General features: G+C 35.6%; 1 protein-coding gene across 1 annotated transcript in view; it reads right to left on the reverse strand.

Moving 5' to 3' along the window:
- The window catches only part of FOXK2 (forkhead box K2), a 131269-nt gene that overhangs the window by 10522 nt on the left and 96300 nt on the right, over positions 1-24447 (reverse strand). Inside the window, 10 exon segments of the mRNA XM_044002746.1 lie at positions 929-1138; positions 1354-1431; positions 1434-1623; positions 1625-1650; positions 2881-2964; positions 2967-2993; positions 2996-3054; positions 3952-4145; positions 11929-12075; positions 12732-12879. Coding sequence (XP_043858681.1) covers positions 929-1138; positions 1354-1431; positions 1434-1623; positions 1625-1650; positions 2881-2964; positions 2967-2993; positions 2996-3054; positions 3952-4145; positions 11929-12075; positions 12732-12879 — 1163 coding nt within the window.

Raw genomic sequence — 24447 nt, forward strand, 5'->3', positions numbered from 1 at the left:
TCTTTTAAGTTACACTTTGGGTGGTTGCTGGCACCTTTTCATATTCTCTCAATGTTGTTTTACAGAGAATCATTCAGGTAAAGAGGGCTGGCTGGAGATCAAGAAGAATCTTCAAGAAGAAGATTAAGCCAAAGAATCAAGAGAGGTTATTCCAGTACACAGTAGTTAAGAGGGTTGGCTACTAAGGTGGTATAGAGCAGGTCAAGAAGGCTGACCAATACTGGCTAATTAATATGTCAAACTATCAGGTTCATATTTGTGTTCCTAGTCTCATGGTGAGTCTTGTATTCTAATAAGGTTATCTCCTCTTTTTTGCCCCATCTGTTCTAAAGCCTAATTCAGTGATATGTACACAGTAGGGCCCCAAAAATGACACTAAATAAACTTATTTACTCTGCAAACAATGTATTTTGCATTTTGTCTAGAAAACTTCACATCTAGATGATCTGGAATATACAAGACTTGCAGGAAATACTTCACACAAGACAAATACAGCCATCTTTTGGGGTAAATTATAATGTTTACTGAATTACTCCTGTCATTGATATTGCTTTATCAGAAGGGAATTATGAAGATATTTCAGAATTATATCTTGGCATAAAACTATGGTTTGCTCCTAGAACACACCTATGTTTACAAAAACGGGGTATATATTTTTGGTAATCATGTATTGTTAGAACTTTTCATACGAGACATTAATTGGACAAGAAACAAAACCACAGTAAGCCAAATCACAATGGTCCTTTTCCATGGTATGAAAAATGTGAATTTTTCTTAGAAGAACAATTTAAGTACAGAATTGAGACCCACAATTTATGATTTCTAGGAAGCAATTTTCCTCGATATTTTTTTTCTTGCATATTAACCTCCCTGCTTCCCTCCCCCCAATATTTATAGCTGAATTAAATATTTTTTGATGATTTCTTACCAGTGCTGACCTGTCCCTGGATTGCTGTGGTGACTGGTACTACATGTGTCCCATTTTGTGTTACAGTTTTTATTGGTAGCTGGTGTTGACCTAGAGGTGCCTGTTGCACTATGGTAACTGTCTGTAAGGGAGTGGTCTGAGATGTTTGAATGATCCGACTAGCAGCTCCTATTGTAGTGTGGCTAATAGCAGGAATAGGTTCTACTTTAACTGAAAAAACAAAAAAACAAAAAATCAACATTAAGCTGAAAGCTCAAAACAATCACAACTTTCAAGTAAGCATATGCATTAGATGATACAGAATTACTTTAAACTAGGTTTATATTAGGAGAAAATACAAATGTCTAGTTTTAGCAAAACTCCCCATTGCTTTCATCCCCCCAAACCTGAAAGGCTTTCTAAATATTACTTCTTTGATAATTTACCTTTTACTTCTCTGTGGTCTCCATTTTCTTGAGGTTCTATCTTGGACTGGGTAACTACTGCAGCTTGTGTGACCACGCTTGTCCAGCTACAGTATAAGTGTTTGCTGGAGCTAATCCGGTCACATTTGTGACTGATACAGCTGGTATCTGATGAACAACATGAACCGTCTGTACCACAGGTTGCTGGGATGTTGAGGTGGTCACAGGTGTTGCAACAGTGTAGGTGACTGGTTTAATAGTTTGTGGTAGCTGCCGTTGTACAGTAATCAAAAACTGGCTGGCTAGACAAAGGTGAACCTGTTAAGGTAAAATACATTAATCATATATATTTGTAATTCAGTTTTATTAAGTATGTTTCTTCTCATCTAAAACATAGCTTTAAAACAAATAATTTTTAGTTAAAAGAAGAAAGCACCTTTATTCTTATTAATTTGCAGTAATTACAATTACCAGCTTTAACAAATCTAGTACAAGTGATGGAAAAAGTACTATAAGTACTAACATGCTGATTTTGCTTTCTGTCTTTACTTTCTCTATACTTTTTCCATGATAAATGGAAGATGAATAATAGACTAGATACCTGCAAATTTAGGACAGAATTGGAGAGTCACACTCAATTTAGGTGAATAATCTCTTGCAACTGCAAGCAAAACAGAATTAACAGGGAAATGTAGCAACATGGTTGTAGAGTCTGTGCCAATCTTGTCTGTTTTAATTTTTACTAATAACAAAAAAATAGCACACTGATTTAAACCATTAAAGAAGGAAGGTAGAAACTCCTGATTAAATGCCAATCATTTTAGCAGTTGTAACATAACATTAAAAAAAGAATTACAAACCAATATTTAATTTCAGTATAATGACATAATTAGAAATATTGATTTCTCATAAATGCATATTTCAAACACTAACAGGAAATTAATTTAGAATACTATAAAAAATGAGGTTGAATATATAAAAGGATGCAATTCAGATATATAATTAGCCACAGTTTTTTCTAATCTTTTAGCCACTTTGATGCTATCTTCTCCAAAAAATAGCCTCCTTCATAGGCATCAACACACTACTGATTTCCAAGACCTTTGAATAATAAAATTACAATAGTTTAATAAATGCCTTGAGTACTTTGAAATGCTTTGTTTCTCCCAAATTATGAGAGATTTTTTAGATTCCTTGCAAAATTTTTTTTTGGCCAATACTTGATTGGTAATTGTCAAATTAAGAGACAAAAGTTATTATCTATTCATAACCTCTAAACAAACACGGATTGAGAAGCATGACTGTCATGCTTCTAACACAATGATGTATCTTTTGGTATAATGGTATTTAAAAGGCCTATGAACTCATATCTAGGTATTAATCATCAAGAACATGGCTTACTAAGCTATGATTTTATGGCTTAGATATTTATTCTTTGTTTGATGACATTCACAAAATGTGTCAATCAGATGAGGATTAGACCACCTGAACATGATCTAATAAGTATTCCTCCAATGATACTTGATACATTTCTTTCCTAATTCTTACCTGGTGCACTCTGAGCAAACCGAGCTTCCTGTATTACTGCTAGTTTAGGTTGTATAGCACTAGGCTCGGGATCCATAGGGACTGAGAACCTTCCCTTGACAAACTCTCAGGGTTTGTACTCCACTGGAGTGAGCAGACAACACTCCAGAATGATTAGGAGAAGCTGGAGCACTTCTGTATTTCCAAAAAAAAAAAAAAAAGAATAAAGAAAGAAGCATCTAGTAGTTTTAAGTAATTTAAAGCACTCAAGAGCTGCCTTGTCTTTTAACTTGCAATATGTGTAACTTTGCAGAAGGGGGCATCATTTGTCTTCTGCCAACCGACTAAAAGATTCTAGTAATTCTTATTTTCTATGGAACCTTTGTTAACTTAGATGTAGATTCAGAAGGAGACTGGATAAAGTCTATAAAAGAGACCATTTTGATGTCTGGTGGCATTTCTCCTCCATACTCAGTGCAGGCCAAGTGGTCCATGGAACAGTATTAGCTGCTTGCTCTAAAAAGAAAGAATCATTATGAGCAGCTCTAACTAATACAGTAAGACAATAGGTGGCCAGTAGTAGTACAGAGGGGCCTTAAAATTTAAATCTTGGTCATTTCCTTCCATTTAAAAAAAAAACAAAGCATATATCAATGAAGTAAAAAATGTATACAGTTCAATTAATTAAGACAGTCAAAATAAATTTTATGAATTAACCATGTGTAGAGAGTTTAAGGATTAACTTAAAAGATGCTTTTGTAACCATACAATTTTAATTCTGTTGCTGAAATTTACAGCTTACTAATAAACACTAACAATATGAAATAAAAACCAAATTCAGTGAAGTGGGTTAATCATTAATTGTAATTTTAATTGAAACTAAAACTTAATATAAACACTGACCATGCTTTGGGCCACTAGAGAAATCATACCCATCTAATATTTTTACCCATTTTCTTTTTGTATACCCTTCCCAACATTTAGTCATAAATGCATTTGGTGTTTCCTTTTTTTCCAAAAGGAAATTTAATTACATTGAAGGTAATTACTAAAAATTAAGTGAGGTCTTTTTGTTCATCTTTTTGTCCTTACCTAGAAGAGAGCGGTCCCAGAGGGGTTCTAAAGCAAGGTACTCCCCTAGGCCTTCTTTTCCTAAAAGCCTGCTCTATTAATTTGCTTTCAGAGGCAGGGTCTATCCTCCAGAATGAGCCTTTGCCTGGTTCTTCCTGGGAACGTGGTACTTTGATGAAATAACGATTCAGAGAGAGATTGTGGCGAATTGAATTCTATGGAACATAAAAAAATACGTAGAATTCATATATTTCTTTACTAAGAAGTTAAAATGTGGCCTAATAGTAGTGTCTGGAAATGCAGAGGCCTAAGTCTCTAGCTCCTGTCAGGGAAGAAAGTGCTTTGGAAACAGCTTTGGAAGAGTTCTGAAGTAGTTTCTATTGCTCAGTAGCTGCTTCGCTAGGTAAACACTAGTTTAACTCCCTTGAGCCAGGAACATAGTGGCCACAACAAAAGGCTTAAAGGAGGAAAGAATACAGTAAAGAGAATAAAATGGAAGAGTGATAGCAGAGGTCTGTGTATAAAACATGGATACATTTATACAATTTCCAAATGGAAAGTTTTCCATTTTCCATTTTTTAACGTCCTTAAGTTGGGAAAACAGGACTATGACTTTGTAGCAGTCATTTATTAATTATTTTTGGCAACTTTACAGTTAACCTTTCCTGATTGGAGACAAACAAAGCTGATATAAGTCAATCTTTAAACACACACACACACCACTTTTCTAAGTTTTAGCTATCTTAGGCAATGAATAAAATTAACCCTGTACAAAAAATGTTGGCACCATAGCTCTCAAGGAGGAATTAAGTAAGTTCAATCATGATTGTAAATCGAGCTTTTCAAAGCCCTTCTTCCATATGTTATTTTATTTGATCTTCACAACAATCGTGCGAGGTGGGTTATGCACCATTATCTCCTCATTCTTAACCTAATAAATTCTTTGTTCTAGTACAACAGTTCTAAGTTAGCAGTTTAATGGAATGTTTATTTACAGTAATATAAGCAAGACAGCACTTCCCACTGAAACAAGGAATGTTTCTGGGAATTTGTCCTGAAGTGTACCAAAAATTGGCTTTGGTATATGTTTGATAATTAGGCAAAACTAGAATAGACACCATGAATTTAAGTTGATACTTAAATTTAAGAAGTCTAATACTATGTTCTGCCAAAGTAATTAATACCTATTAAGAAAATTCCTATAACTCTCCAAAGCCCCCCCCCTTTTGTTTTTTGCTGGTGTTTTTTTTTTTTGGTGAGGCAATTGGGGTTAAGTGACTTGCCCAGGGTCACACAGCTAGTAAGTGTTAAGTGTCTGAGACCGGATTTGAACTCGGGTCCTCCTGAATCCAGGGCTGGTGCTCTAACCACTGCACCACCTAGCTGCCCCATCCAAAGCCCTTTTAAAAATTTCTTAATTATATTTTGGGAATATTTCCAGAACTACAGACCCACCTATGGCTTTATGCTTTTATTCAGTAATGCCCTTGTCACATAATTCTTGAGGCCTAAACCATAGACTGTTAGAGGAGGCTCAGAAGTGAAAAATTTTGTCACACCAAAGATTAATCTAAATAAACACATTTGATTATCAGATCCATCATCTTAGTGCTTTAGTAAACTGTGCCCTGTCAAAGACTGCAATGGAAGATAAACTTATATCAACTGTTATTTAAGTCTCCATGATCTTGGAACAGAAAGTAGAATCTAACAGATTTAGACAACAAAAGAAGCAAAATCTGATAATATTCAGTAGGTAATTGTGAACTGCTTAATCTAATCACATTCTTTGTCTTATTCTTAGTTTCATTTTAAAAAGTTTACCTCAGTGTTAGAGCACGGACTCAGGAGTAATTCTTGCTCTATATTCAGACCACTAGGCCACAATGCAAAATGGTATTAAACAATGCACAGAAATACTGATAACCACATAACTAAGGTACACATTGCAATGACTAATTTTATTAGAAGGATAAAAGAAAATTATCACAACCAAAATCTAGAAGCAGACATAAAATAGTTAAACTTTTAATGGCACTTACACTTTCATCATTATTCATATCAGTTATAGGAAGAAGTGAAACTAGCTAGTGAAACCAGGGTAGGTTTGGGTTTTCTGTTTTGAAAATCAGTGCATTTTTACTCTGGGGTATAATTTCCTTCTCTACCTCAAAATCTAGTTACCTACATGTCCTGGGCAAAATAAGGCCAAACTGTTATGCAGATATATTTCAGCCTAAGAGACTAGGAAAAATAACAAAGTAACACACACAAAAAAACCCCTATCAAGACAACAAACTGAGATTAATTATATTTTCTAAGTTATGTAATGGCTTTGCAATTTAGTACCACTCAAGATTAATATTTTTTATTACTTCTAGACAATAAAAACTGCATTGAATAGAAGTAGTCTTTAAACTACGTGTGATGTGATTTGATACGCTCCCACTAAAGCCATTCTATATCTCTCTATATTATTTATCTTTGAAGGTCCAACTCATGTCTCAATTCCTTCAAGAGGTCTTCCTTGACCTCTGTAGACCACAATGAAGTCTCTTTTCCTAATTCAGGGTACTTATCCAGAATCCTCATTTTATTCTTCAGGTATCTTATAAATTACAGACACAGAACAGAAAAGGACCAAAGAAGTAGATTTATCTAGTCCAACCCCCTCATTTTATATTTGAAGAATATTTGTATTGCTAGTACCATTATTCTACTTTCAGAGTAGAGGTGACCGTAGAGGTTATCTACTTCAACCTCTTCATTTTGGGGGGTGGGGGGTTAAGTGACTTGCCCAGGGTCACACAGCTAGTAAGTGTCAAGTATCTGAGGCTGGATTTGAACTCAGGTCCTCCTGAATCCAGGGCTGGTGCTTTATCCACTGCACCACCTAGCTGCCCCTCATTATTCTACTTTTCAAGTTTATATGTCCAAACACAAAGTAAACTCCTTGAGAATAATTAAACTTCTTTGTATCCTGCAGCACAAAACTTAGCACAGTATCATGCATGATAGAAATTTATGAAAACATTTAAATAACCTTTGCAACTTTGGTCCTCATAAAAAGTTAGGAATCTGGGGCGGCTAGGTGGTGCAGTGGATAAAGCACCAGCCCTGGATTCAGGAGGACCTGAGTTCAAGTCTGGCCTCAGACACTTGACACTTACTAGCTGTGTGACCCTGGGCAAGTCACTTAACCCCCATTGCCCCGCAAAAAAAAAAAAAAGTTAGGAATCAAAAAAGTAATTTGTGGATAAAGCACCAGCCCTGGATTCAGGAGTACTTGAGTTCAAATCCGGCCTCAGACACTTGACACTTACTAGCTGTGTGACCCTGGGAAAGTCACTTAACCCCCATTGTCCCGCAAAAAACCAAAAAACAAAAAACCACACACAAAAAAATATTTTGAACAAGCTACAAATGTGTTACATGCTTTCTTCATGAGAAGGAGAAATAAATTTGGATTTCACCAGGTAATGGTTTTCCACAGTGGTGAATAATCTATTGGATAAAGGATAGGATATGGCATGTATATGAATGTAAAATGCATTGTGGTTAGAAAATTGCTGCAAAGGGAAAAAAATATATCTTCTAGCCTAAAAGAATACCTGGAAATTGTTTAGCTCTTCAATAAACTCAGATCATCAATGTTCAATTAGGAGTTTATGCTATGTATTCTATGAAATGGATAAAGTATAACTCTTGGCCTATGTGTTGTCTCGGTAAATTGATCTCTATGTAAGTGGAAGCTATGTTCTAAACTTTTGTTAAGGTGAGCTGAGGAAGTTGAAAAGTGTGAATTTTTAAAAATTCTGTGGGGCAGTGAGGTGGCAGAGTAGATAGAGCACCAGCCCTGGAGTCAGGAGAACCCAAATTCACATCTTGACCCTGAGCAAGTCACTTAACCCTGATTGCCTCAATAACAAAACAAAACAACAAAAAAAACCTCAAACAAATTCTGGAGGAGATCTGGCTAGTAGTTCTCAGCAAAGACAAATTAAGAACAGTTTGTGCTTATAAAGAAATAAAATGTTGACTCGAACAAACAATTATTGAGCACCTACTGTGCTAAATAACTGTGCTAAGCAAGGTGTTTGGGAGAATGCCTGGACCTGTGATTTCATTAATATAAGGAATTCCTAAGAGAAGAAAATTCCTCTACCAATCAAGTTAGTATTTCCTCTGTAGCACAGCTTCAGAAAGCAATGGTATATGGGGCAGCTAGGTGGTGCAGTGGATAAAGCACCGGCCCTGGATTCAGGAGGACCTGAGTTCAAATGTAACCTCAGACACTTGACACTTACTAGCTGTGTGACCCTGGGCAAGTCACTTAACCCTACAAAAAGCAAGCAAGCAAGCAATGGTGTCATTCAAATTGAAAGGAATCCCTGCCAGCTGCATATTGACTTAGGAAACCACAAATTAACATTGTTTTACTGTATTTTTATTTATTTTGTTTAACATTTCCCAATTACATTTTAATCTGCTGCACTCTGAGTTTTGCTAGGACAAGTTTGACACCTCTGACACTTGAAAGGATAAATAACTTTGAGGGTCACATAGTATATGTAAATCAGCCCTCTATTCACTATGCCCCAGCTACCCCCTCAGTTACTGAGGATATGAAGACAAAAAAACCCCAAAATCTTTGCCCTCAAGGGGTCTACATTGTGCTGAAGGATTATATCATGTAAACAGATAATTATATAAAACATATAGAGCATAAATATAATGTAATTTTAGGCTTAGGGAAATAAGTGGGGAAGAAGACAATTAGGAAGATAAGAAAAGGTCCCTAAACTATGTTTTGAAGAAAGCTAAGGATTATATGATATAGAGGGGAATTGGGAAAACATGTTAAGCATGGGAGAGATACTTCAAGCTTTAGTGCTATGTCAAATTTGATAAAAATTAACTCCTTAAACACTATGATGAACGTCATTTCTAGCAGTTGAATCCTCAGAGAGATGAGTCCTCAGGTATGGGGCAAATATTTTATGTATGGAAAGAATTTTTGATAAATTATGTTTTCTTAAATCATGGACTGCCTATACAGTAGTGACCATTTGTTTTTTCAATAGGTCAGGCTTCAACTCCAACTTTCAGAAGACATTATGAACCCAGAAGTAAAAAAAAAAAAAAATCTCTGTGAAATTATCAAAGTCTAAAAACCGAAGCTTTAAAACCCACCTTTCAGGGCAGCTAGATGGCACAGTGGATAGAGCACCAGCCCTGGAGTCAGGAGTACCTGAGTTCAAATCCGGCCTCAGACACTTAACATACACTTACTAGCTGTGTGACACTGGGCAAGTCACTTAACCCCAATTGCCTCACTAAAAAACAAAACAAAACAAAAAAAAACCCCACCTTTCTCTCAAGGAAATTCCTAAGGCTCACCTATTTATCATATTTTATATTTTTAAAAAGTCCAACAAGCTTGGTTATAAATAGTTTATCTGAAGAGACAGAGCTAAGGGAAGTGAGAGCAAGAAAGAAAACAAAAAAAAAATCTAAAAACATGTTTATAACAGAGTCCCCCAAAAGGAGTGATGTTCAGTATGACGTTCTTTTGAATATAAATATGACTTTAATAGAAAACAAAGAGAATCATGAAGTAGCAAATGTAGAGGCAACATGGCATAGAGAACTAGCCTTCGAGTCAGGAAGATGGAGATTTAATTTGTAGATTTAAGACACAGACTAACTATATGACTATAACCAAGTTTACTTCACCTCTCAGTACTCTAGACAATTCTCTGATCTCTATAAGTAGAGGGAATTTCCTCATCTAGGAGTTCCCTATACCAGAGAAATGACAAGTCTAGTACCTATCCCTATCTATTAGAGTACTTATTTTAGAGAGTCATACTAGTGTGGTGGATTCAGGAAAAAACTGTTTCAATTCTATCACTGATATTTACTAGGTCTGTAACCAATGGACACTGTGAGCCTCAGTTTCCTCATCTCTAAAATGGGCATAACAATAAGACCTACCTCACAGGACTGTTTTGAGGGGCAAATGATATGGAAAATATTTTGCAAACTTTAAAACATACATCAATGTCAATTTTGATTATTTTGTACTTAGATGTTTTAAATTATTTTAATCTGTTTTAGCTGGGGTTCTATATTGCTTATAAGAGAGAGGCAATGTGACATAGAAGATGGAAAGCTGATGAGTCAGGAATACCTGTGTTCAAGCTCTGATTCTGATACATACTAGCAATGTAGCCACAGTTAAGGGTTTTAACCCGTCAGTGCCTCAGGAAACCTAGATAATTATAAACTAAGGGTTGCTGATCAGCATCAATAGAAACCTTTCTGCACTGGGAGTTCTCAGTGCAAATGTGGACCAAACACCCAAACAAAACAAAAACCAAAAAACTACCTATAAAAGGAAAAAAAAATGAAACAAAAAGAACATGTAAGTTAATCTATAGAATATTCATTCCACAAATTGATGGGACTCTATAAGATCACTATTGCTTACAGTTACACCTGAAGAAATCCTACCCAGACCCACTGGGCTAAGCTAATCCTAAAGTATTGGTAATTAATGTCTAGAAGGCATTGATGCATTTACATAGGGCTAGTCTTCCACCCCTTAACCTAGTTAAGTGTTTCAACCATTTCATATGGACCCATTTTTATAAAAAGTCTCAAATAAATTGATATTCAAATAGTCACCATTTCCCCCAAAGACCAGCAATTTTATATACTTAAAAACTTGTCTGCAGTATTAAAATAACAAAGATTGAGAAGTTACTTTGAAGACAACAATCAAACCATAAAGTTTGATATTTTATAGCTTCTCAGAATTTTCTAAAGCACAGATGTACTGATCCTCACAAAAAACCCCTTAAAAATCATGATTAAAAAATGAGCATTACCTAACTCTTACAGAAATTGTTAAAAAATACCACCATATGATATTTATGACAAATCTTCATTTTCATCAGAAAAAAAATGCTAGGTTACTAATACTGGAAAGTGTACCTGTATGCCCATAAGTAAAGGTGGCAAAATGAGAAGTGAAAAGATGATTTTTCCTAAGGTACTATTCCTTTCTTATGGGGTTTTGGGAGCCTGCCAAAGACAGTCTTTATTTTTATCATCCTTTGTTTTTACAATTATAACCACACATTTATTTTAGCCCTTATTCAACAGTGAAATTCAGTCAATCAGAACCTCCATTTTTTAATTTAATTTTTAGTGAGGCAATTGGGGTTAAGTGACTTGCCTAGGGTCACACAGCTAGTAAGTGTTAAGTGTCTGAGGTCAGATTTGAACTCAGGTCTTCCTGACTCCAGGGCCAGTGCTCTAGCCACCGTGCCACCTAGCTGCCCCCAAAGAACCTCTATTTTTAAATAAAGTGTTATCAATTAAATGATTCATTAAAATCATGTCTCCTACATTAGGCATTTAATAATAGATCTGTGTTTATTTGAAAATATTCTCTATTTTAGACTTATCTGTACCCATTAATCTGAATTAGTGAGATTTTCAATATATATCATATGGTTTCTGCAAATGTCAGACATGGAAAAGTAAGTTACATCCCAGTAAATGTCAAGGAGTAAAAATGAAAACAATGACAACTAAATCTATACAAGGTAATGGCTTAATAATAAGAATGAAATCTGTTCTCAACATTCAGACATTAAGACAATCTTAGAAACATACATATTGGACTACAATAAAATATGATGAATTTATTATATATGATGATAGGAGGAACATTTGAAGTGGTGGTGATGTTCAAGTTTCACCTTTTCCTGCAGAGATAAAACTGGAGCTAAGATAGTATGTTGTCTCTAGTATTACTATCAATTACTATTACTACCTAAGGAATCATATCTCATGTAATCAAGTTTTGAGAAGAAAGCAACAACAAAAACCTGTTAATGAATCCTAGACAATGGCAGCCTAATTTTTATTTTACAACACACTAACATTTTTTCTATTAACAAAGTAAAGAAACAAAGTCAAATTTACCTGCCAGCCTTTATCTGCTGTCCTGTAGTATGGATAGTTTTTAGTTATGTGGGTATAAATTCCATTTAGTGTAAGCTGCTTATCAGGAGCCATTGTAATTGCTTGTACTATTAATTGTGCATAGGAATAAGGAGGCTTCGAATCATCCTGGTAATTTAAAACAACAATGACAATAAAAACGAATTTTAAAGACTGAACAAAGAATAGTCATACATTAGGTTTTTTACTGTTCAAAAATGTGGTATTTCCAACAATGAGTCTTAAAGGTGTGGGGGGTGGGGAGTTGTCTTAAAAACCAAATGGAGAAATTTACATTTAAGGAAAAAAATGAGTAAGATAGGACATACTGAATAATAACACCAATCAATTCAGAAAGCTGTGAGTATGTGCAAATGAATAACACACATGCATGCACAGAGGAATATATGAGACAACAGAGAAAATACTATCCAGTTCTAAAAGGCCATTTATAACTAAAGATATTAATTCAAAATAGCCATATTAATAGCTAGCTTTTCTATAAGACTTTCACATTTGCAAAGCAGTTTACATGTTATCTTATTTGATCTTCACAACAACTCTGTGCAGTAGGTGTTATTATTATGACTACTTTACAAAACAGGCTGAGAAAAGCCAGACAAACTTGCCCAAACAGCTAATAAGTGTCTGAGGCCACATCGGAATTTAGGTCTTCCTAATTATAAGTCTAGCACTCTACCTACTTTACCACCTAGTCATCTACTATAATATGTGAAGAAAAGTTATCTTTTATAGCTATATCTGGTTCCAATGCTAACACTTACCTTTGGGCTATCTCCACCTGAAGCTTCCTTGTCATTTTCTGACTGTGAATTATCAGCCATTAAATGTAGGTCAGTGGGTAGTACACGACCCATTTTGTACCCTGAAGAGCCTGCCCCCCGGGGACTAGATGGACAGGAGTTTGCAGCACTAAAGATGAGAGAAATAGATTCCTGTTATTTTGTTATATAATAAGTCAACTATCATTTTGTTTAAGCAGTTGTCTCTGTCAGGAAAATTCACAAATGTTAATACTAAAATTAAGGGTGCATCAGTATTTTCTTTGGAAAATGTGATTTTTGACAATATTCTATGAAATTTAAGATTACGAAGAAAAATTATACTGAAATTTAAATTTTCCACTTATTCTCCCGCTGAAAAAAAGTCTCATAAAAGTCTCATTTCACCAGAATAATCCAACAATGGTATCCCATAGAATTTTTCCACAATTCCAAGTCTAATTAATTGTAGGGAATAACAAAAATTTATATGATTTGAAAATTATCCAAACTAAAAAAAAATTACTCAGAGCATTTTAAAGTAAACATTTTTTTCACTCCTATGCCTTAGAAAACTGTAGTGGAGCCTGGGGATTTTTTGTTAGTGAAAAAACTATCATACACCATTTATACTTTTCATTAAACAATCTACATAAATAATTTTATTAGCCTGAATTTAATTAAAACAAGATTAAGAATATTACAATTCTGTAACACAAACACATCTTAAATATGCAATAAAAATAATACAAAGAATTTATTGGTAATATATTTTATAACTGTCACACTGTAAAATCCAATTTGTAAAATAATAACATATTTTACTCAAATTTTCTCAAAATATGGTATGTTTATGATATTGATTTTAAAGTATGGCAGCATATTAAAAACCACCTTTTTAGTTTCTCTGCTCTAAAAAGACCTTTCCAAAACCCCTGGAAAAGTAAGCCCCTTGGTAAGGTGATAAGTCAATAGCAAAAAGTCTTTTTCTAGGCAAAGGAGTTTATAAAAAATTACTCTTTTCAGTGCTTCCTCACCCACCTGAAGTGATTTCACCCTTCTTCATAATGATATTAGTATCTATCGAGGATTTGGATAGCTATCACAGAAAAGAGGTCCCTTTGTTGACTCCAGGAGTGAGGGAAGTGGTCCAGGAGGGAATATGATGGTTACTGACTATTCTGGAATATTAACACAAAACTATTTTACATATTGTGACCTTTTCCTTATTCAAAATTCCTATAAATGTTACCTGAAATCATCTTGGGGCAGAGAGTCATGTTGGGAGGCATCGGGTATTATGCCAGTTTGGACACCTCTCTCTCCAAGCTAGAAATGCTTGGATATTAGATTAAAAAACAGTTAAATAAAATAAAATTGTTTCTGGCAGATGAACCTAAAAACGTAGTATACAATATTAATATTTTTTCTTTGACAAAAGCAATACTTTCTCTTTATAACAGAGTAGAAAATCCAGGTTTACACAATTAAGAACAGCTGTACAATTTCTATACTTTGATAAACTGGAGAAGGTTAGATTTTCTGGTTCAAATGCTTATTTCAATGTATCAAACCAAGTCTATTAATCATCCTTGTTCAGATAGAGTAATACCAATTTGTCCATGGCAAATAGGTTCTTTATCCATTCATTATTAGAAATATATTTATTTAAAATAAAATGAGAATTGGTTCCATAATTAATTACTAAGCTAAGTCATTAATGTATGCCAAGAACTGTGCTAAGGGCCGGGAATACAAATACAAGCAAAAAGAAGGAGAGTCCCTGCCCTCAAAAAGCCTATATTCTAATGGGGGAAGACAACACATAAAATGAGTAATACAGACTAAGGCTGCATTAACTTTTTTGGCTGCCATGTCACATTAGAATTGAGCTTGCAGTTCAATAAAAACCCTGGTAATTTCTTAAGGAAAACTGTTATCTAGTCATCATTCCCCAATCTTGCACTTGTGAAGATGATTTTTTTAAAAACCAAAATATTACTTTTCATTCATCCTTATTAAATTCCATCTTGTTAGATTAGACCTAATGCTCTAGCTTGTGAGGATTTTTTTTTTTTTTGCATCCTGACTTATCTAATATGTTGGCTCTTTAAGACACTGATAAAAATGATAAATAGCAGAAGGACAAGCACAGGTTTCTGGGGCATTCCACTACAGACCACTTTCAGCTGAAGTAAAGTGAATGACTACTGTCGAGATCTGGTCAAACAATACAGAATCCTCTTTTCTTCAAGAAATTGGAAAGATTTCGTCAAATGCTTTGCTGAAACAGATGATATTTATAAGATTCCCAGTCTATTAGCGGAAGGAATTAATTGAAGTTAATTTGGAAACCAATAACATCGCTTTCTTTTCTCGATGTCTATTACCCTTCCTTTTTTTTTGTTTGTTTTTGTTTTTGTTTTTTTGCGGGGCAATGGGGGTTAAGTGACTTGCCCAGGGTCACACAGCTAGTAAGTGTTAAGTGTCTGAGGCTGGATTTGAACTCAGGTACTCCTGAATCCAGGGCCAGCGCTTTAACTACTGTGCCATCTAGCTGCCCCTATTACCCTTCCTTTTAATAATATACTCTAGGATTTTATCAGAAACTGAAGTAAAATTCACTGACCTATACATAGTCTATCAATTCCAGTCTGTTTTCTTTTTTGGGGGGGAGGCCAATGTATACCCTCATTCTTGTCTTCTTTCCTCAATTTACTCATGGTATTCCCTATTCTTGGAGGATACTTCCTAAACTTCAATTCCATGTATTACTATCCTTCTTCCTTCAAGGCCCTATTTAAATGTCACTCTTTCTATGAGGCTTTAATTCATATTTCCACACCCCAAGTACAAGTGGACTCTCCCTTCCCCACAATTTCTCAAAAACCTTGGCCTAGACCTCTTCACTGACTTTTCTATTCTTTGTATCACAGCTACTTAGCCTTCTGCTTATCCTTCTGCTCCTTTCTCACTATCTCTACCACTACCTATGTTCCCTGAGAGTAGGGCCTCTGTGTATATACATAGATATGTAAATATAGATATATATATAGAAATATTCTTAGTACACAGCATAGTGTCTTATGCATAAATTCTATGCCAGTGCCTTGAAGGGTTTTTAGGATAAAAGAATGTTGCACATTGTCAAAGGTTTTTTCTGCATCTTTTGAAATGATCATGTGATTTTAGATGTTTTGGTTTGTAATGTGATTTGTTATGTTGATTTTTCACTCCTAACATTAAACCATTCTTACATCCCTAGTAAAAATCCCATTTGGTCATAAAGAATGACTTCATGGATAAATCCCTGTAGCCTGTTTGGCAGGATTTTGTTTAAAATTTTTGAATCAATATCCTTGAATGATATTAGCCTATGTTTTCCTTTTGTGTTTTGTCTTTCCTTGGTTTAGGTACTGGGACTTTATTTGTCTCATATAATGTTTCTGGTAAGATACTTTCTCAATTTTTAAGAGAATTTGTGAAGTATTGGTATTAATTACACATTTATAATTTATATATAATTTTTTTTTAGTGAGGCAATTGGGGTTAAGTGACTTGCCCAGGATCACATAGCTAAAATAAATTTATGAAATAACACAAAGTATGTAACCAGAGTACCTATGAACTGGAGTATTTTCCTTTTTTTTTTTTAAAGTGAGGCAATTGGGGTTAAGTGACTTGCCCAGGGTCACACAGCTAGTTAAGTATTAAGTGTCTGAGGCTGGATTTGAACTCAGGAAACTCCTGACTCCAGGGCTGGTGTTCTATCCACTGTGCCATCTAGCTGCCCCCTATAATTTTATAATTTAAATTTTTTAAATTGTTGAAGTGACTATACTAAATAAATCAATATCTGACAAACTAGGTGACTTTACAACAAACCATTATGATATTAATATCATAAAATTAGAACAGAAATCATTTCTGCCTTGGTTAGACATCACAATTCACCTACCTCTATTAAGTGATATTAAATGGATAAAGAGTTGGACAAGCTGGTTCTGTTCTATGTAACAGAATACTTGGAAAATGATTTATACATTAAAAGAATTCAATACATTTTGTGAGAAAATAATGGGTTTTGGGACGCTCAGAAGCCCCACTAGAGAGGATAATATTGGCATTGATTGGATTGACTTTGCTGATTAACTCACTTCAAGTTGACTTGATTGAAACCACACCTACCTGAGACCCTGGCCCTTAAGGGGTATGTTCTCTGAACTCTGGCCTGGGGCACATTCTGCTCATGGACTGCCCTCAAGTCCAGTGAACCAATGGATTTGGGTGATGCTAGCCAATTAGCTTGAAGCAGTGTGTAAAGACTGCCTCTCATTGGGACCTGCAGGAAGCTTCCAGTCATACAGGGAGAGAGACTTCCCTTTTTTGGCCTAAGACTCATAGGTGAAGGTGCCTTTTTCTTCTTCCTCCCTAGATCCTAGTGAGGCTTTCCTAACTTTCTGGGCAATGTGTTCTATCTTTACTAATACCTAATATGTTTTAATAAATACTTAATGCCCCCAAACTGGTGCTAAAGCTTCTAATTTATAAGTAGCAATATATTAGAAACCCCAGCTAATTTTCCCCAAACTTGGGACAGAAATAAGGCGACCACATATAGTTTTACTCGCCACAATTTCTATTAGCATATGTGGGTCACAAGAATAATCAGTGAATACATTGGTTAAAGTGCAGCTTACAGTTCCCTTTTTTTTTTTTAAAGTGAGGCAATTGGGGTTAAGTGACTTGCCCAAGGTCACACAGCTAGTAAGTGTTAAGTGTCTGAGGCCGGAATTGAACTCAGGTACTCCTGAGTCCAGGGCTGGTGCTCTATCCATTGCACCACCTAGCTGCCCCCTACATTCATTTAAAGAAAATTCTAAGCCTTGATTAAAACTACAAAATGAAAATACAGAGTGAAGTGAATGGAATGGTTTCAGGGAAATACAGAACTATAAAACAAACATAACTATATAAATCTAAGTAAATCATTGTTTATTAACAAGCCAACAAAATTGACCAGAAATGACATAAGAATTTAAATCAAAACAAAAAGATTATAGATGATTATAGATGCCAATTCAGTTAGGTCTCTTTCTATTTCCAGTTCCCTCTCCTCCTTTCTCTTTCCCCATCTCTGTCTAACAAAATGCATATAAATAGAACCCAAGCTCCAAGAATACTAGAGAAATTTTTTTTTACTTTAATGATAGGAAAATATACCACTGCTCCTCTTTATTCCCTTTATTGAATGCTATATAAAATATAATTAAAATCCCAAATAGTGATTTTTATTCTCAAAAACTGGTACTTTCTTCAGGAAAAAGGCATTATATTAAAAAAGCATTTTATCAGATAAGTAAAAATAGAACTCTGCTTAATACAAGGCTTGTCCCTCCCTATAGTTGATGTTGAGCTTTGATCTGGTCTTCATGATATAAATTTCTTAATTACAGGATATATGAGAAATGCATTAAAGGCATAAAAAATTAACAGCCTCCAAATCAAACAAAACATTTCTCCCTATGACTATTAATTACAAGACCATATCCCTTAACTATCCTACACTAATATATGAATATAAAAATTTATTTCTACTTTTCATAATCTATCATAGGTACAATAATTTCTTTTTCAGAGCAGATTTTCTTATATTCACAGATAATCTCCTAATCTTATTAATAGTTTGAAGATAATCTGTGAATGTTCACTATTGTGATAGTGAGAGTAACCGATTAGGAAAATACTTTGTGATAGCAAGGGAAATGGAAACTACTTTTAAAAATGTAGTAGGAAAAATTATAGCTCCACAAAGAGGGACTCTTACTCTTCTATTTGTATCCCAAGAATTTAGCATAGTGTTTTACACATAGTAAATATTCAATAGATTGCTTTATTTATTTATTCATTCATTAGCTCAAAGATTTAAGAGCTGGACTTTATTATCTAGTCCAACACCTTCATTTTTAGGATCAGGAAATTAAGGCACAAGGAAGTTAAATGATTTGGTGAAAGTCACACTGGGTGTTAGAAGTGGGATCTGAATCCAGGTCCTCTGACTAGAGCCAGTGCTTTCTCTTTCATACCTCAGAAATCAGTTATTACCGAAGTGAGGTCTTACTGTTCTTGAATAACAAAAGACCACTTTCCAACTCCATGGTATCTGATTTTTTCAAGAGACTTCTGGCTTATAAAAAGATGCTTAGTCAGAGTAACACACGGTGTTGACTAATTGAAAAAAAGAAGAAAAGGGCAGAGTTGAAACTTGCCTGACTCCTTTTACAAGCTCTTAAATTCTTCACCTGCCATATTACAGAGTAAAACAAATGACCTAAAGCAGTGCTATCAAACTCAAGTAGAAGCAGATCCTTGTGGGCAGCTTTTTTGACTTAGAAAACCAAAAATTAACATTACTTCTCTCTATTTTTTCAGTTTTATTCAACATTTTTCAATTATGTTTTAAACTGGTCTGATAGGCTATTTGACACCTCTGATGTAAAGTCTAATAAGTAGCATTATAAATTCATGTTATTTAACTTCAACTGGGTCCGCACTGAAACAAAATAGTTCTTTTGTTCCTTCCTAATTGATTCCCTACCTCCCTGCCCACAGAAGTTATTCTAAATCTTTATTTCTCTTCAAGTCTCCCACACCTTCCCTCCTCTCCCTCTTTATTAGCTGAGGACCTTGTGTCTTAATGAGAAAATCAATGCCATTTAATGTGAGCTCCCTTGTCTCTCTTTTTCTTCACCTCAAAACCTATTAACATCATTCTGAATTCTCACCTCATTTTCCCCAGACTCTAACAATATGGCAGCCCTTTTTATTGTTGTTTTTGTTTTTTTGTGGGGCAATGAGGGTTAAGTGACTTGTCCAGGGTCACACAGCTAGTAAGTGCCAAGGGTCTGAGGCCAGATTTGAACTCAGATCCTCCTGAATCCAGGGCTGGTGTTTTATCCACTGCACCACCTAGCTGTCCCACTTTTGTTTTGTTGTTTTTGTTTTTGTTTTTTTTTGTGGGGCAATGAGGGGATGGCAGCCCTTTTAATCAAGGCCAGCCTTTCTACATGTACAAATGATCCCATATCCTCTGGTCTTTTCCAGGAGAATACAACCTCAGTCATTCATTCCTTCTCTCTTTCAGACCTTTAATCTCTCCTCTACTGTCTTCAAATGTGCCCAAATCCCTCATCCTTTAAAAACCTGGAATATACTTTATCCTTTTAAGCTACTGCACTATTTCTTCCCTTTCTTAAACTAAAAAAAAAAACCACAAACTACATATGCTTGTGTTCTTCACTTTTCTCTTTTGTTTCTCAACCCTTTACAATCTGGGTTCTGTCACTCAAATGAAATGATTCTATAGAACGTTATCATCATCTCAACCTAGCATTGACACTGCTGACCACCCTTCTCTCCTCCTGGATATCTTCTCCTCTCTGGGTTTTTGTGACTCTGCACTCTCTTGGTTTTCTCCTTCTCTGCCTCACTGTTCCTTTCCCATCTCCCTAACCTTTAAGTATTCTCCCAAATTCTGTTACAGGCCCTCTCATTTCTCTTTATACCTTCTCTATTGATACCCTCATCAACTCCCATGAGTCTAGTTATCATCTTTATGCAAGTAACTCAGAGATCCAGGCTTTATCTCTCCTGAGCTGTAGTACCATATCACTTACTGGACATTTCAAACTTGATGTTCCACTCAATTCTATTATCCATCTTCTTTCATCCTATCACTCTTCATAAGGGATTTGCTTCTGTCTGTCCCCTCCCCCATTCTGCCCTTCCTTCTTTTGCCCTTCTCTCTCTATCCCCTTCCCCTCCTATTTTCCTGCAGGGTTAGAGAGATTACTCCACCCAATTGAGTGTGTATATTATTCCCTCCTTGAGCCAATTCTAATGAGATTGAGGTCTTTGAGCCAATTCTGGTGAGTGTGAGGCTCATTTACTGCCCAGATTAAATAGATTACTCCACCCAGTTAGGTGTGTCTGTTAGTCCCTCCTTGAGGCAGCTCTGAAGAGTTTAAGGTCTTTGAGCCTTTTCTGATGAGTGTAAAATTCATTTACTGCCCTGCTCCTCTCCCATCTCTTCCCCCACTCCATAAGCCTTTTCCTATTTCTTTCATGTAGGATTTCACCTCTGCCCTTCCCCCTCCCCCAGTGAATTCCCTTCACCCCTCAATTTAACCCTAAAGATGTCATCACCTAGCTAAGTGACACAGTGGACAAAGCATCACCCCTGGACCCAGGGGGATCCCAGCCAAAACCCAGCCTCAGACACAAGACAGTCACTCACTGTACAACCCCAGGTATGTCCCCCAGCTCCGATTTTTTATGGTTCTCTAGGGTCTTGTATTTGAAAGTCAAATTTGCCATTCAGTTCAGGTCTTTTCATCACAAATATCTTAAAGTCTTCTTTTTCATTAAAGTCCCATTTTTTCCTCTGAAATATTATACTGAATTTTGCTGGGTAGGTGATTCTTGGTTGGAATCCCATTTCCTTTGCCCTCTGGAATATCATATTCCATGTCCTCTGGTCCTTTAATGTAGAAGCTGCTAGATCTTGTGCTATCCTGACTGGGGCTCCACAGTACTTGAATTTTTTCTTTTTGGCATCTTGCAATATTTTCTCCTTGACCTGAGAGCTCTGGAGTTTGGCTATAATATTTCTAGGAGTTTTCCTTTTGGGATCTCTTTCTGGAGGTGATCAGTGGATTCTTTCAATTTCTATTTTAGCTTCTTCTTCTAGAATTTCAGGGCAATTTTCCCTGAGAATATCTTGGAAGATGGTGTCTAAGCTCTTTCTTTGATCATGATTTTCAGGTAGACCAATAATTTTCAAATTATCTCTCCTGGACCTATTTTCCAGGTCAGCAGTTTTTCCCAGAAGATATTTCACATTGCCCTCTATTTTTTTATTCATTTGGATTTGCTTTATTGTGTCTTGGTTTCTCATAAAGTCACTGGCTTCCATTTGTTCAATCCTCATTCTTAGGCAATTATTTTCATCAGAGAGCTTTTGTACCTCCTTTTCTATTTGGCCAATTTGACTTTTCAAGCTGTTGACTTTTTTCTCATGTCTTTCCTGTATCACCCTTATTTCTCTTTCCATTTTTTCCTCTACCTCTCTAACTTTATCTTCAAAGTCCTTTTTGAGCACCTCTATGGCCTGAGACCAATTCATATTTTTCTTGGAAGCTTTAGATATAGGGGCCCTGGTGTTGACATCTGCTTCTGAGGGTGCCCCTTGGTCTTCCTTGTTACTGAAGAAACTTTCTATGGTCCTCACCTTTCTCTGTCAGCTCATCTTGCCTTTCTTTTACTTGACTTTTAGCTCCTTAAAGTGGGGCAATGTTTCCAGGCTGCAGTAAGTATCCCAAGCTTAAGAAGTCCCAGGTGGTATGATTTAAGGAGAATCAGGTTCTTCACTTGCCAGGCCTGTTCCCTGGTCCTTAGATGACTCCAGACCAACTTGCTAATCAACCAGCTTTGTGTGTACCCCTCCCCCACCTGGGCCACTGCTACTCAAGCCTACCTCCTGGTTCTCAGCAGGGGTGTAAAATCCAAGTTCTGCCTTAGCACCAGCATAGACCCCTGTAGTCTCCCCCCTGCCCAGGGCTCAGCCCACTCACCAGACTGTGAGCTTAGTTCCAGACAACACTGGCGCTTCAGCTGATTCAGAGGCTCTGGGGGTCTCCTTCTCTGATCAGGCCTTCCTGGGACTGGATCTGTGTCAGGGTGACTGTGGGGTTGGGCTCGACTCCTGTATCAGCACAGCAGTTCCTCCTTCTGACCTTCTGAGCTGTTCTTGGTTAGAAGATGATTTCAGCACATTCTTCTGTAAGTTTTGCTGCTCTGGGCATTTTCCTATGGCGTTATTTGGATGTTTTTTGGAGCAATCATGTCATGAGTTCAGGAGCTCACTGTCTTTCCTCTGCCATCTTGGCTCTGCCCTGGAAGTCTGTCCTCCACTCAATTCAATATGTGAAAAATAAACAAATAAAGCCCAAATCTTCTACTCTTCCAAATTTTCCTCTTTCTATCAAAGGCCTTTTTGTCACTCAGTTTGATAATCTTGGCATTATCCTCAAATGAGAATTCTTTCTTGCTTTATATAACCAGTGAGCTGCCAAATCTTGCCATTTCTATCTCCACAATATCTTTTATATCCAAACCTTTCTCTCTCCACACACAACTACCACCTTATTACTGGCAACAACCTCCTTTTGGTCTTCCTACCTCATATCTCTCCCTATGCTCGTAAAATCTATACACTGCTGCCATAGTGATTTACCTTAAAAGCAGAAATGTGACTATGTCACTACCCTACTCAATCAACTTGAATACTCCTCATTAACTCCTTTATTTAGCTTTTAAAGCTCATTACATCCTGGGCTCAATGTACTTTTCCAAACTTAATGGACATCACTATCATCCCTGTACCAGGCCTGCTCTCTTCATCTCAAATATGACATTCAAACATCCATCACCATCCCTAGAAAGCATACCTGCATTACCCCAACTTTTGGGATCCCTCTTTTCCTTTGAGATATGCTTTAAATACCAGTTTTCTACATAAAGTCTTTTCTAATACACCAAACTCAACTGCCAGTGGCTTTTTTGTTTTTACATTTAATTAGGGTTACATTTAATTCCTTTGTATTTACTATAATTCTCCTTATATTTGTTCTATAATTATTAATATATACACTTGTTATAAACATAGGTCCTTTACAATACAATAAATAGTATTTCATATTTTTTATTTGTATCCCATATACCTCACACATAGTAGCTGCATAATAAATGTTTGTTGATTGACTTATTTAATAAAACAAATAATTCAAAGTTATCAATATTATTTGAAAAATGGATGTACATAAAATATCATTAAAAACAAACTTCATCCTAAGTGTATATAGAACCTTAAGGTATTATTAGCTAATGACATATGAAATCATCACAATTAGGAATACCTTTAATAACTAAGGTTTTGTTGCTGAATATGTTTATCATCTATAAAAATTCTCATCCTTTAAAAATTTGGAAATACAATTTTAATCTGTTTAAAAATTTTTAAAAATTAAAAAATTTTAGTGGGCTTTGAAGACATTCGTCAAAATTACAAAATGTAATAACTTCATATTACAGGCATACCTTGGAAATACTGCGGGTTTTCTTTCAGACTACCACAATAAAGTGAGTATTGCAAATCACATGAATTTTTTGGTTTCCCAGTGAATATAAAAGTTATGTTTACACTCTACTATAGTCTTATAAGTGAGCAATAGTATTATGTATTAAAAAAACCCAAGTTACATACCTTAATTAAAAATACTTTATTGCTAAAAAAGGCTAACCATCATTGGGCCTTCTGTGAATTGTAATCTTTTTGGTGGTAGGTCTTGCCTCAGTGTTAATGGCCGCTGAGGGTTAGGGTGGCTGGGGAAATTTCTTAATATAAGACAACAATGATTCCACATCGATTAACTCTTCCTTTCATTGGCCTAATTGCAATATTGTTGTGTGTCAGGGAATAGGGAAAGCCAGAGGAGAAGGAGAGAGATGGAGGAATGGTCAGTCAGTGGAGAAATCAGAACAATCAACATTCAATCATGTTGATTGAATAAATTTGCTGTGTTATATGGGACCGGTTCACGGCACTCCAAAATAATTAGATTAGTAATATCAAAGATCACTGATCACAGTTCACCACAAC

This window comes from Dromiciops gliroides, chromosome 4 (assembly GCF_019393635.1).
Source record: "Dromiciops gliroides isolate mDroGli1 chromosome 4, mDroGli1.pri, whole genome shotgun sequence".
In the NCBI taxonomy this organism is placed as follows: Eukaryota; Metazoa; Chordata; class Mammalia; order Microbiotheria; family Microbiotheriidae; genus Dromiciops; species Dromiciops gliroides.